The following is a 14,828-nucleotide window of genomic DNA, read 5'->3' as shown; positions in this document are numbered from 1 at the left end:
CATCTCCGCACATTTGACACAGTGGCTTGTCTTTTTTTGTCAGGAGAAAATTATGCATGATGTGTGTGTGTCCTATGTGTAGATGACAAAGTAACTTTGATAAAACGTTCTTGGTGACGGTATATTTCCATTCTCCTACAACGGACTTGACAGAATGCAGCTTGTTCTTTACCCAAGTAGTTCAACACCCAGCTTTTAGTTTATTGCGTACTAACTTTACACAATCCTTGTGTGGCAAGTTCACGTCATATTTGCATGGTTCTAGCTTGTGCAGCTTTCTCATTTTATTTATTTATTTATTTATTGTACATACTTTCAAGGCCCGTAGGCACATCAGAAAGAAGCGGTAGAGTTACATTATTTGCATAATGAAAAAAAAAAAAAAAAAAAAATGAAGGAACTATAAGGCACTTTGAACAGTGAGCTTGAAATTGGCGCTGTCACAAATGGTGACTGAGGAGGCAGGAAGGCAGTTCCATTCAGTGGCAGTTCTTGGTAAGAAGGAAAAATGGTATAAATTAGTGCGGCAAGATGCCACTTCAGCTTTGTGTTGATGATCGAAGCGAGATAAGATGTAACTCATCATCAGCCTGACTATACCCACTGCACGAAGAAGGCCTCTCCCATATTTCTCCAATTACCCTGGTTCTGTGCTAGCTGCATCCACTTGACCCCTGCGAAATTCTTAACCTCATCCGCCCACCTAACTTTCTGCCGTCCCCTGCTATGCTTTCCTTTCTACGCTACGCTTTCCTTTCTATCCTTTTTTTCAGGAAAGGATTGAGGTAGTATATTCTATAATGAAGTAGGTGGTAGGATAGTTAGAGAGGATACCGGTAGGCTGTCTAAGGAGACCTAAGATTTGGTCAAGAAACGCCAGAGTATGAAAGCTTCCAATCCAACAGACCAGATTGAATTGGCCGAGATATCAAAGCTAATCAATAAGCGCAAGGTGGCCGATATAAGGAAGTATAACATGGAGAAAATTGAGCATGCTGTAAAAAACGGGGGAAGCCTTAAAGCGGTAAAAAAGAAATTGGGCATAGGCAAAAACCAGATGTATGCGATAAGGGACAAAGCAGGCAATGTCATCACTAATATGGACAAGATAGTCAAAGTAGCCGAGGAGTTCTATACAGATCTCTACAGTAGCCAAAGTAGTCAGGACCGTAATGAGATTGGCGGTAGGGAAAAACAGTCAGACGTTCCACCAGTGACGAAGGACGAGGTCAAGAAAGCATTAAAAACTATTGAAAGGGGGAAATCAACTGGAGAGGATCAGATAACTACAGATTTGCTGAAGGATGGGGGGGATATCGTGTTAGAAAAACTGGCCCCCGTATACGCAGTGCCTGGTGTCATCGACGGTACCGGAACCATGGAAGAATGCAAACATTATCCTCATTCATAAGAAGGGGGACTCTAAGGACCTTAAAAATTACAAACCAATCAGCTTACTGTCTGTTACGTATGAGGTATTTACTAAGATAATCGTTAATGGAATCAGGGCAACCTTAGACTGCAATCAAGCAAAGGATCAAGCAGGTTTTCGGAAACGGTACTCTACTATCGATCATATGTATGTGGTCGAAATCTCTGATAATTCTGTGTTCAAATCTGCCTTACTCAACCTATCAGTATCATAAACACATGAATTTGTTGCAATGCCATTTTTTCTTTTCTTTCAACTATTTTGAGATCAGCCAATCTTTTTTAAAAACTTATATTCTTTGTTGCGTTATTGCTTTTTGAGCGTCATTTCGTCCTTTGCAAAAGTTACTTTATGCCCTGTATACTTAAGCGCTAACCGCATGAGGCGACAATTCGCGGCGACATGCCGCGCGACGGGCTGAGGGCCGCCAAAGCATTGCCGCTCGTCGCCGTCGCTCGGTTTCTGGGTTTTTAGAAAATTTCGCGTGTCGCCCGGAAGCAGCTCGCGAGGCAGCCAATCGCAGAGGGCTTTAGGGTGCTCAACTTCCGTTCTGGCTTTCTTTTTATTGCGTGTAAAGTTAGTTTTCCTAGTCCGGTTTGGGCGAAGAACCTGGTGCCTTCACGCGCTCACATCGTCTGATCCGTGTATATATATGAGTGCATCGAGATAATTCAGTAAAAGCTTGGAATGGTAATAAAAGAAAGAAAAAGGTTAGCGTGGCTTGATATTGTTAATTTCCGAAAGGAGCAGGAGAAAGTCGCTGCTTGCAATGCAAGTCGGCATCGCAGTGTATAGTAACGCACCGCTGCCCTGTGACCCTTTAAAATACGATGCGTTACAAGAAATTTCATCAGTGTTTTATCGTACTTCATGCTGTTTAGTGTTGAAAATGGGATATAGCGTGATTGCATTCCCCTTGACCGAATGACGAGGCAGCGGTAACAGAGCAACGCTGAAAACGCGCTTCTGTCGCTGAGCGCCGTCGCTCCGTGTGGTATGCACCAGCGACAACGACAGGCGTTGGCGGCGGCGTCGCGCGACGGATCGCTAGGGGTTGTCGCCTCATGCGGTTACCGCTTTATGTGTTGTTCCTTCTCATGTGTGGGTGTGTACTCAGAATGTTTAATTGCTTATTCCTTTTATGTAACCTCTCTCTCTCTCTCTTTTTTTTTTCTTTCTCGGGAGCGTCATTTATATTGCCACCTGACGGTTCGAGGTAGCGCTTGAACGACGAAGAAGTTGGAGACTCTCGCGCGCTTCGGCTAGCTAGGACTGTGGACTCTTGAGCTTGTGTCTTCGTGTTACCATTTCCCGGGAACCTCTGTCTTGACTGTGTGTATCTGCCCCTGTTGCCGATTCTCATAAATCCCTGTCTTCGTGACAGTTTTGGTGGAGATGCTGGGTGTTTGTCCTCTCAATGTCGCACACCCCTCCGCGAACCAACGACACCAACCAACGACTCATAAATCCCTGTCTTCGTGACAATATGTTGACATGTATTTTGTTGCTGTTTTTTATGTTATAGTTTTGTAATATAACCCACTCCCCTCTGTAATGCCATCGGGCCTTGAGGGTATTGAAATAAATAAATAAATAAATAAATAAATAAATAAATAAATAAATAAATAAATAAATATCCATACCTTCAATTAGGTGATAGAAAATGCTCGAAATATAACCAGCCCTTATACAGCGCGTGTGTTGTGTTTGTGTTTGTTGCGCCACGTTTCTGAATAAGATGCAGCACCAACTAGCCCCTCAAGCCGTTATTTTGTTATACATAGCATTCATTGATTACGAAAAAGCATTTGACTCGGTTGAAACCTCGGCGGTGATGCAGGCATTGCGAAATCAGGGGGTAGACGAGCCGTACGTGAAAGTGCTGGAAGATATATATAGTGGCTGCACAGCAACCAGAGTTTTGCGTGAAGAAAGTAACAAAATTCCCATAAAAAAAGGTGTTAGGCAAGCAGACACGATCACCCCAGTACTATTCACAGCTTGCTTAGAGGAAGTATTCAGAGACTTGGAATGGGAGCAGTTAGGGATGAGGGTAGATGGAGAATACCTCAGTAATCTGCGATTTGCTGATGACATTGCCTTGCTAAGTAACTCGGGGGATGAACTGCAAATAATGGTTGGTGACCTAGACAGGAAAAGTAGAAAGGTAGGCTTGAAAATCAATATGCAGAAGACTAAGCTAATGTTCAACAGCCTCGGGAAGGAACAGCAGTTTACATTAGGTAGCGAAATACTGGAAGTAGTAGGCGAATATGTCTACTTAGGACAGGTAGTACCCGCAAATCCGGACCATGAAAAGGAAATAACAAGAAGAATAAGATTGGGATGGAGCGCATTTGGCAAGCACTCGCAGATTATGACTAGCAGCTTACCGGTATCGCTCAAGAGGAAAGTATACAACAGTTGCATCTTGCCTGTACGAGGCTAACCAAGAGAGTTCTACTTAAGTTGAGGACAACCCAGAGGGCTATGGAACGAAAAATGGTAGGGGTAACATTAAGAGATAGGAAGCGTGCAGAGTGGGTCAGAGAAATAACTCAAGTTACCGACATTCTAGTGGAAATTAAGAAGAAGAAATGGACATGGGCAGGACATGTAGTGCGAAGAGCGGATAACCGATGGTCGCTTAGGGTAACAAATTGGATTCCAAGGGAAGGAAAGCTTAGAAGGGGGCGGCAAAAAGTTAGGTGGGCGGATGAGATTAAGAAGTTCGCAGGGGTCAATTGGATGCAGCTAGCACAGGACGGGGTTAATTTGTGGCACATGAGAGAGGTTTTTGACCTGCAGTGGGTATAGCCCAGGTGATGATGGTGATGATGATGCAAATAAACATAAAAATATTCATCTTATCAGCATTACCCAAAAAAAGAATTTTTGGCGACATTCATTCCATTTGATGGGTGTGATTGAGCCAGTGAAAAATAAAAAAATAAAAAATCTGGGTCTAATATTTATACAAGCCTACACATAAACAACGGTTCCGTTCAGTTCAGTCGCTCAGTCGTGTCTGACTCTTCGTGACCCTATGGACCATATCACGCCACGCTTTCCGGTCTCTCACTATCTTCCTAACATCACATAACGTCATCTGCAGCGCCTCGAGGATGCCATCTAACCACTGCGTTCGCTGCCTACCCCTTCTCCTGTGACCCTCAACCTTTCCCAACATCAAATCTTTCTCCAGTGACTCCTCTCTTGTCATCAGATGACCAAAGTAACTTGAATTTGACTTTCCAATGAGCAGTCAGGGTTTATGGTCAACAATATAGACTGATTTGATCTGGCAGTCCAAGGAACTCTCAAGAGTCTCCGCCAGCACCACAATTCAAATGCGTCAATTCTTCGGTGGTCAGCCTTCTTCACAGTCCAACTCTCGCATCCATACATCACAACTGGAAAGACTATAGCCTGAGTTATACGGACCTTGGTTGCCAGTCTAATTTCTCTTCTCTTTACTAGGCGGTCAAGGCTAGCCATGGCTCTCTTTCCCAGAAGCAGGCGTCTCCTAATTTCATGGCTGCAGTCTCCTTCCGGGGTAATCTTGGAGCCCAAGAAGAGAAAATCTGTCACAGCTTCCACTTCTCGTCCTTTGATGCTCCAGGACTTGATAGGGCAAGACGCCATAATCTTTCTCTTTTTAATGCTCAGTTTAAGCCCAAACTTCTCACTCTCTTCTTGCACGCGCATCAGAAGTCTCTTGAGTTCCTCTTCATTTTCTGCCATTAAAGTGGTATCATCCACATATCTAAGATTGTTGATACGTTTTCCAGCCATCTTCACTCCAGCTGAAGACTCGTCCAGACTGGCCTTCCTCATGATGCACTCAGCATATAGGTTAAATAGGCAGGGCGACAGTATGCAGCCTTGTCTCACTCCTTTCTCAATCGGAAACCAATCAGTAATACCATGCCCAGTTCTGACTGTGTACTATAACACTTTGTACTATAATCACGCAGTTATACACAGAGATCAAATTATTAGCGTATAAGTTTGGTGCATACTTGAGAACATTTCTTGGTAGATGTTCTCACAACAGCTCTGCACAACCAAATGGCACACACAATTCCTTTCACCACACACAAAAAGAGGCCTTTCACACACCAATCTCAGCTTACTGCAACTGTATTGACCTGCATCCTAGCCCAAGTCAAACATCTGGAAAGCTCTCACCTTGTTGGTGACCAGGCAATTTTGACAATGTGGCTGTTTTCTGTCTGAGTTGTTACCTGGGAGCATCGTGCTAAGGACATACGGCTCTTCAGTACTCAAACCGGTAATTCGCAATATGGGTATGCAAACATTTCAAGAATCCAATACGAACTGAGTCCGCTTTTTGCTATGTCTAGAATATAAATACTAAACCAAATGCTTTCCTCTGTTGGAGTACACGGACATATGCTGGGAGTTAGTGCTGTTAGGTCTCACTTCCACATCAGCAATTCTGTTGACAACTTTCTTGCTTGCACCTAGTAATGCGTAGTCCCCTCGTTACATCTTTATTGCAGCCGCGACAACTGTACGAGTTGTGGCAATTCACTTGTGTTGTCCACTAGTGGCCTCTCAACTGAACTGTGCGCTTTGCAGAACAATTAAAACACTCAATTTGACACAAAAGTTGCACTACTCCCAAGCCTCTAGCTGACAACCATCAGAAGTGCACTTTCCTGATTGAACAATCCCACAATGAAGCATGAAAAGAAAGCAGGGAAGAAGGATACAGGCTTCTCAAAGTTCCGGGTGTCCCATAAGACAAGCTGGTTCTGAAATCAGCAAAAGAAACCATGAGGTGACTCCTTCAGACAAAAAGCAGTAGCATTCAAGTTCGCAGCTGCACTTGGTTTGTGTGCTTGCCAACATGTCACCCAACACCCATTAGTGGCTGAGGTAGATTTTTCATGTGGGCCCATTTGCGACCTGGCCTCTATGGTTCCTCGGTTGGGGCTAAAAGGGAATTGTCTCAACGGGAACTCTAATGCTATCACTTTGCCATTGCTACTCTCTGGGACAGCCACCCAAATCCAGCAATCAAAGCATCTGACTTTTTGTTTTAAAAAGCTCATCTTGGCAAGTGATGCTCTCACAAAGGTTCAAGATCAAAACTGTCCAAAATGGACATGCAACGCTCACACTACTAGGATATCTGCAGTATACACCCTTTCTGTCTCCTCCCACAGAAATCTAGACAGGACGAAGGCAGGGCTACAAGGTTCCTTGATGACATTCTCTTCTGTTATGCGCGGCAAACATTTCCACTGTTTGGTTACTTTGCCTGGGAAACATGTTTTAAACAAACCTCGTATTGCACAAAATTTTGACAACAGCAAATGCATAGACAGTAATGAAAGGGGTGTGTGAATACATATGAGAAACTGTGAACCATTTGAGCATATTTTTCGTCATCAGACTAAATAGGGTTTTTTATTTGTTTCAGCCTTATTTCTGAGACAGACATGAAGGCAGGCCGCCTCATCAAGGTAGAAGCAACAGACGACTTGTTATTTTTTTTATGTTTTTACATCTAGGTTGAAAAGATGCAGTTTTGAACAGATTAAAGTTGTATCCCTATCAACACATCAGTGCTACCAGCATGATGGCAGCTAACTCGTGAAGGTGTTTCTTCTTTTTATTAGGACCCATGCTGGCCCCTTTGCGATGGCCTTAACTGTAAATTTTTCACCTTTCAGTTGTTCACTTTTGATAGGTGCACTTAGCCGTCCCTCTGTGCTGCTGCCGACAACGTATTTCAGCTTGATTTGGCCTCCTTCACTATAGCTAGAAATTAGTAACACATCCCTCTGCCCCAATGAGATCATTTTAAATGAGAACCTCTGGGCAACAGTGAGAAAGTATAGAAATGTGATTCAGCAGAAGAAAACATTTTAGTACTAAGCCAAACTACAATAGTGCGAACTTTCAATAAGCTACACTGGTGCCATGCTATTCCTTTATGCAATGCCTGAGGGGCCTAAAGAGCAGGGATCATGACGATGATGACAAATACAATTTTAGTGTGCAAAAAAATGTATTTTCTGCATGGTTGTGTTCTGTGAAAAATCTCCTTTTTTATATTCGAGCTACCTGTATTCAAATTTTAACCTATATAATAATATTTGGCTATATGCGCAATTCATTTTTGTTATTCCAAACACGGCTTACTTGTAAAGCTTTAACAGCCCAAAAACCCCATGTCTTTCTTGGCAAGAATCTGAAAACTTGTGGCCATTAGCAAGCATTAATAAAATTATCACAGAGAGGGAGCTGCCAGCACATTAGGACAGATGAATGCAATATATGTTCATGTGACACAACCAGATTGTTCAACAAAAATTGTAGGCACAAATATTTAAGATGAGGGTGTCAAGTTGACAGCTGCCAAGTATGTGTGCCTGCAAGGCCATTAGCTTGTGTAAAGGCCAATACTGCGGCGAAATGCCGCACACTGAGGACAAGTAAACGAACAGCGTCTATGAGAATAGTTTCACCTTTACGACCTTCATGCCATTTATGGTAGCTTGCAGTGCATCAGCCAGCTGGCTGATTCATATTGGAACATGTCCTTCCTGTCCCGTCTGTTTCCATAGTTCCCTGATCATAGTGGCACAACGCGTTTTGGGTGGCCGCAGTTGTGTCTCGGGTTCTTCCCCTGCTCCGTGTGCTCGTTAAGTGCATAATGCGGTGAAGCACCCTCACAGGTGACACAGGGCACTGCCGCATCTCACTGTGCCCTTCCCAACAGTGTGCATGCGTGGGTGGAAATGTGAAAAACAGACACTGTCGAGCTGTTCTCATCTAAAAAGACCACTGCCCAGCCAGCTCTTTATCAAATAAATTTGCCATAATGCAATTGGTTCTTTTCAGTCTTTTTTTGAGGCCATTCGATAATTGCAAATTTTCTCCCGGTCCAGTCAAGTTCAAATTAACGAGCTGAATATCGTAACCAAATGCAAACAAGCCCACTGTGGCCAAATGGTGAATAAATTTCCCCCTGTGGTGATATTCTGGTGGCAGTGAAGAATAGCACTGACCATGTAGAAAGAGGCAATTCGGTGCTCGAAGAAGGGGTCCACGCTCAGCCCATTGGTCGCCTTGGTGCTGGCCACACACGACCGCGAGGGGTCTGCACCACAAGGGCACGCTTTCACTCAAGACCAACTACCATCACCAGAATTATGCACTGAGTAGCCTGCTAGACAGCTGGAACTAGCTGCACACGACAGAAAAATCAGCCTTGAGCTGGTTTCTGGTAAATTTGCACCATATGCAAAAAAATAGAAAGTGCAATCACAATCTAGGAACTCTCATTTGTTAAACCTAATCCTCCTCCTCTCCTCTTTTATAAAATGCATAAATTCTTTTTTCCAAGGGCTGGTATGAAACCACTAAAAGTGCCGGCTCAGTGAGTGTGCAGAGCGAACAGGCAGTATATCCACTACATCCAACTGTCCAAGCAAGAATTCCAAGCAGTTATTATTTTTTTTTTTTGCACAATACCAAGTAGCATCTACCGCAGCAGAGAAACAAGCACCTGGCAGCTGAAAAGCATCAGCACAGAAGGACACCTTTCGATAGGTAAAGCAACACAGAACGTAATGATGAAGACATTTCAATATTTATGTATAGAGAAGCAGTGGCTTTAAGTAAAGCCTTCTTCCTGAAGTGCATTATGTAATTGCATTTGAAATAAATAAAGTTCGAGGATGCACCAAAATCCAGTACAAATGTGCATGGGGATAAAAAGTTGAGGAAAAAACGAGCAAAAACTGGAAGTAGAGCCTGACTCCACAAAATGGTATGCAGTGGTTCATTGTTAACAAGCAAGACAATACAGTAGGGCAAGTGACACCCAGCAGCTTGATAATCTCAACCACTGTTTCATTCTCCAAATCAAGAGATTCTTGGTTGCACCCTCAGTGAAGGAGAACTCCTTTGAGCATTCACTTAGCAGCCCTGCTCAAAAAGCATAGCAAAGGAACAACAGGACAAGCGCTAACTTTCAGCAGAAGGCAGAGAGGACCCTTTGGGATCAGCATGGGAGGGGGAGGAATAAGTTGCTATCAAATAGCCATGTGCTACGCCAAAAAATCAAGCTCTTTCCTTGACAATGCCACAGACGCCTTATTTATCCCCTGCCCGAGCTATCTCCAGTGCTTCCACTATCTCCCTTGTCAGCTCGTTGCGATGTCCACACAAGATGATCGTCTGATGAAACAGGGAATGGCAAGGTGGCAATGTTACCAGCTTTTTTATTGTGCTCTACAAGACGCACCTTTGAACATCTGCCGGTTTGGCCAACGTAGTGCTTTCCACATGAAAGTGGAATTTTGTAAACACCCCCCTCCTGCAGGGCACTCTGGTTTCCGTGTTCGCATAGAACAGCTCTTCCTGCACAAACTCAAGATTTTTTTTGCGCTGTAAAGAGGACCTTGATGCCAGAATGTTGCCCTACCTTCCTTAGGTTATAACAAATCTTATGCAGGTAGAGAATGACAGCTACTTTTTCTTTCTCATCTCTTCCACTCGCTGCTCATCATTCATGCGTGACACAATTTTCTTTCTGCGATGCAGGCTTTCAGCGACTGAGACAATAACATGTTTAGGGTAGCCCGCCGCATGGAAATGCGCCACCTGCATACTGATACTTTCATCCATGGCATGATCACATGACTTGCAGAGAACGTTAGACAAAAAAGAAAGGATAATGCTTCTCTTCACCAACTTTGAGTGTACAGAGCTATACAGCAAGGGAGGCTTGTTGGCTCTAGGCTCATACAACCAACTTGGGTGATCATGGCCAAAACGCAATCGCAAATCTAAAAACCCAATGCTGTCCTGTGCGGGCAATTCACAGGTAAATGTAAGCGGCCGGAAGCATGCATTAAGAGTCTAAAACAGGCAAGACAATATGGTCAGTAAAATCAGATTTGTCTAAAACAATTAAGAAGTCGTCAACATAATGGAAAATATTTAAAATCCCAAGATCATCTAGCCACTCAAAAAGAGCATTGTCGCATCAAGCTAAAAACAAATCCCTCAAGACAGGTGCAATACATGACCCAATGAAAAGAAAATGAAAAAGAAAGAAAATTGCGGAAGAGATGAGAAAGGAGGAGGAAAGAAGGAAGATAGAAAAAGCAGCTGTCATTCCCTACCTGGTTTCTCATAACCTAAGGAAGGTGGGGAAACGTTCTGGCATCAAGGTCCTCTTTACATTAATTAACAGAGTGCACTAACTTGACAAAACAAACGGAAAAAAAATCACAGGACACGAAACACAAAGCACTTTGCGTCTCGTGTCGTGTAATTTTTGATTCCGCCTGCCTTTTGTCAAGTTAGCACACTCCTTTAATCAATATGAACAACCAACGAGTCCTCTTTACAGCGCCAAAAAAGCTTTCGAGTTTGTGCAGGAAGAGCTGTCCTATGCGAACATGGAAACCAAAGTGCCCTGCAGGAGGGGAGTTGTTTACAAAATTCCACTTTCATGTGGAAAGCACTACAATGGCCAAACCAGCAGATGTTTAAACGTGCAGCTTTTAGAGCACAATAAAAAAGTTGGTAGAATTGCAGCAGACAGCCACCTGGCTGCGCATTGTAAAAGAAGTGACCCAGAACCACCTTGCCATCCCCTGTTTGATAAGACAATCATCTTGTGTGGACACCGCAACGAGCTGACAAGGGAGATAATGGAAGCACTGGAGATAGCTTGGGCAGAGGATAAATGTGTCAGTAAGGTGTCTGTGGAATTGTCAATGAAAGAGCTTGATTTTTTTGGCGTAGCACGTGGCTGTTCGATAGCAACTTATTCGCTTTTTCCCTTGCCTTCCCTGCTGATCACGAAGGGTATATATGGTCTTTTCTGCAATAAACCCTCTGCTGAAAGTTAGCGCTTGCCCTGTCTCGTCATTGTGCTATGCTTTTTGAGTAACGATGCCTAACCAACACACCCGTTCCTATTCACTTTTGCTTTAGTAAATCTTTTGCTTTTGCCCCTCCCTTCTGTATGTTAAGGAGGCACAGTCAACAGTATCTCTTGCTGGGCTAGTTGGTCTGACATTGTGTTTAACCAAAGGAAAAACAGCGCTAAATATTAGACAGAACACACAGAAAGACGAACGGGACAGGCGATGCTTTCACCACACTGCACAAAGTGCGCTTGGGCAGCTGTACTGTTGAATGCTCCATCTCTAATTACAAGATCTGCTCTCAGAGGTGTGTCGAGTAGTGCTACACTGCAGCACCCTTTTCATGGGAGGCTTTGCATGTTACCCTCAATAAATCACTGACACCGGTTGCTTGAAGGCATTGCTGGCCCTGTCAAATTGTCAATGAATCTAAGGGGACCAGAGTTTCCGTCGCTATCTCCCTCGAGTCATCTGATTGGTGGAAACGCCAGAACCGGTTTCCACCAATCACACGACTCGAGGAAGCAGGAATGCACAACGTCTACAATATGGACGCATGAAGGAAATAAATAATGTGAAGGCTTGAGGCTACAAGCCCAATCCTTGCGAGTACACCCACTGCAATTGCTCATCAATTCCTTTACAATTTGCTGCCTCTACTCTACTCACCTCTTGTGTCGTATATCCTCAGCTGCTTGTTGTTCATGCCAGAGACGAAGGTCATCGGTGACTGGCAGAACCAGCCCAGTGACTGGGTCGAGTCAGAGTAGCCTGCACGTAGGGGTGATAGCCGAGATGTACAGAGTGCAACAAATTGCATTCTAAGGGGTACCCATAGCGAGCAGTCTGCGGCGCCACGCGGCTGGCACATCGCCGTCTCTTGTTGTGCTGTACGTGCAGCGAGAAGTTCGCGGAGGCACGCGGCCCGCACGTCACCGACGTTGACTCGACAGCCCGCTGTGTTCGCCGCGAGTGGCGAGCTGTGACCGCGTGACCATAATAAACCTTCCCAGACGTAAAAAGATATGTGCGACTGCCTTTCCTATGCTTCTGCATACTTATTTTCGTTCGTTTTGATGATACCAATTTTTTCGTATCACTTTAAATTTTCGCATCAGATTCGTATCACCGAGGTTCTTTTAAATATGGTCAAAAAAGCATGGCCTACTGGTGCATTGTTTACAAAAAGAGAACTGCCAGAGAAGCAACACATGTGAACGACACTGTAACACTACACAAAAAGAAAAAAAAAAAGACAGCCCCACACAACATGAACAAATCTGCCCACAGTCACTGCAGTTTGCCCACAGTTTTGCAGTCACTGCAGTTTGCAGTGACTGCAAAAATGACACCTTTCTCTTTAGCAATGTGAGAATCCTTGGTCGCAGCTGAACCAAACTCGAGCAGAAAATTTTGAGAGTGTTCTCAATGGGCATGATAACTGTGTGCCCATCATGCTTTGATGCACAAATTTCTGGTCACTGAATAGGCCTAGTTTGTTGGCGAGTTTCTGGAAGCAGTGTGCATGGGCTGCAGTTAGACTCGCCCACTACAGACAAAAACACCAGCAATGCCATGCTGGTGTTTGCCTTGACAGTGCAGTGAGTCCAAGAAGGCACATCCCTTAAGGGAGCACGCATGAGCACACCAGTGACGTGAAGTCTGGCATGCGAGGATGGATCAGGCACTCAAAAGGTGCCGTGCAGAGAAGTGAAATTGTAAGACGCGTTTCCTGATAATAATTGAACTCCAGCGTAGCATCAAAGTAATGATGCTAACTGCACAAACATAAGCGCATTGTCCTTAACAAAGCACCTCATTAGGATGCGACGTAATTTGCTCTGCATCATACTGCTCGTGCACTCCAGAAGAGTACGGTCAACTCTGTGCTTCCCGAGTGTCACTAGCTAAAGAGTGACAAAAAGTACAAAAGGTCCTTGAAGGTATGTGTACGTGTGTCTAGAGGTGGTGACATGAACACAATAGATTGTAATGCTTAGTTGTCATCTCTGGTTCTGAGTATTATGCGACCGTTGCTACATTTTCTTGCTGATGAAGTTGCTGTTGCTATCACATTAAAAAAAAAAAAACCAAGAGCTGTGAGCTAGTCAGTAGTCCAGCTGCAAGGTTAACATCTTTGACCCTTATCAGCACTGTGGGAAAGCACATACAACAGAATGCACATAACTAAGAAGCAGTGACTGCACAGAATGTTGACACAGGAGAAGACAACTGCTGCGTGTGCATGCATTTGAGCATTCATCAAGCCACGCACTCTCAATCAACCCTTGCTGAAGCGTGGGGTTTCATTGGCCCGTTCACATATCCCACACGCAACTCACCCTGCTCGAATGACCGGCTGCCCACATTCTGGACGTCCCAGATGTGAATCGAGTAGTCCCCCTTGTGCTTGTCCAGGCAGGCTGCCAGCTATGGGGACAGAAACAGACATGCACGCCAGCAGATAAAAGCAATGCTGCACCCAAGGTTCTCTGCGATCAACAATTGGTGCAGTTGCGGTTTAGCCCTTTGACTGTTTTTGTTGCGAAAGCAACATTACGCCAGATTTCAGCTCATCACATACGCCGTGGCCACAGCCACGAATGACCTTGAACAGCCGCGTTTAACAACTACTTAGCCGAGCTTCGCTAGATGGCACCGCAGTTGGCGCCGCGGAGAGGAGGTGACGGTTCACAGGAAAGAAAAGACGCAGTATCTGTCACGCTTTTGTTGTGAAAACAACACTATGCCAGCCAGCTCGGCTCGTCGCGTGTGCTCGTATGCCGTAGCCACAAATGGCAGGCGCATTGAAACCGTGGCAGGAGATGCCCTCTTGGGTCTCACATGGCACGCCTGGTATTCACGTCACCCGTATAGGCCCACATTCATACGGCTTGGTTAAAGCGGGGCTTTATATGTGGGCTAGTAGATAGCGTCATAACCTTAAAGGCGGAGCTTATATTTATATGCAATAACCGTATTTATGACTACCAACTAAAGCGCCGAGAACGCTCTCCAACAGATGGCGCCGCCGTTGCTATGTAAAACTGTGCTAGACGGGGGTCGTAGTAACCAGGATGTATATACCTCCCCAGGCCAGCGTTGAAACTGCGTTGAACATTCTGGGAATGCCTAGCCGAACTGAGAAGAAGTTGGTTGTCGTGATGGGGGACTTTAATAAAGACAAGAACTCCGCCTTCGTTCAAGCTGCAGAGGAGCGGTTTCTACTCGAGTTGAGCCAGCACCACCTCAAACCACCACAGATTGCGGTAGCAGTTTAGACTTGGTTTTACACAGAGCCTTGGAAGATACAGAGCACGTTGTCAGCAGAGTGGAAACCAAGTCCCACTACTTCACTGATCATCGCAGCGTCATCATTGGTATAAAGAATAAAAGCCTAGTCATTACTTCAACAGTTTATCTTGTCTATACAATAGAGCTAAACTAACAGAGCTAAACCACAAGCTTAGCCA

The 14,828-nt window shown here is 44.6% G+C and overlaps 1 protein-coding gene across 3 annotated transcripts in view; it reads right to left on the bottom strand.

Moving 5' to 3' along the window:
• The window catches only part of LOC146201376 (GATOR2 complex protein MIOS-like), a 264,250-nt gene that overhangs the window by 154,005 nt on the left and 95,417 nt on the right, over positions 1-14,828 (bottom strand). For all 3 annotated transcript variants that reach the window (XM_084595804.1, XM_084595805.1, XM_084595806.1), the window contains 5 exons: positions 13,698-13,785; positions 12,025-12,126; positions 8,479-8,570; positions 6,172-6,213; positions 5,624-5,679 (listed from right to left, as the gene is read on the bottom strand). In XM_084595804.1, the coding sequence (XP_084451930.1) occupies positions 5,624-5,679; positions 6,172-6,213; positions 8,479-8,570; positions 12,025-12,126; positions 13,698-13,785 (380 nt within the window). The remainder of the gene's footprint in view (positions 1-5,623; positions 5,680-6,171; positions 6,214-8,478; positions 8,571-12,024; positions 12,127-13,697; positions 13,786-14,828) is intronic.

The sequence above is a fragment of the Amblyomma maculatum genome, chromosome 2 (genome assembly GCF_055883805.1).
Source record: "Amblyomma maculatum isolate TAMU_Amacu chromosome 2, ASM5588380v1, whole genome shotgun sequence".
NCBI lineage: Eukaryota > Metazoa > Arthropoda > Arachnida > Ixodida > Ixodidae > Amblyomma > Amblyomma maculatum.
This window is presented reverse-complemented; position numbering and strand designations above follow the sequence as displayed.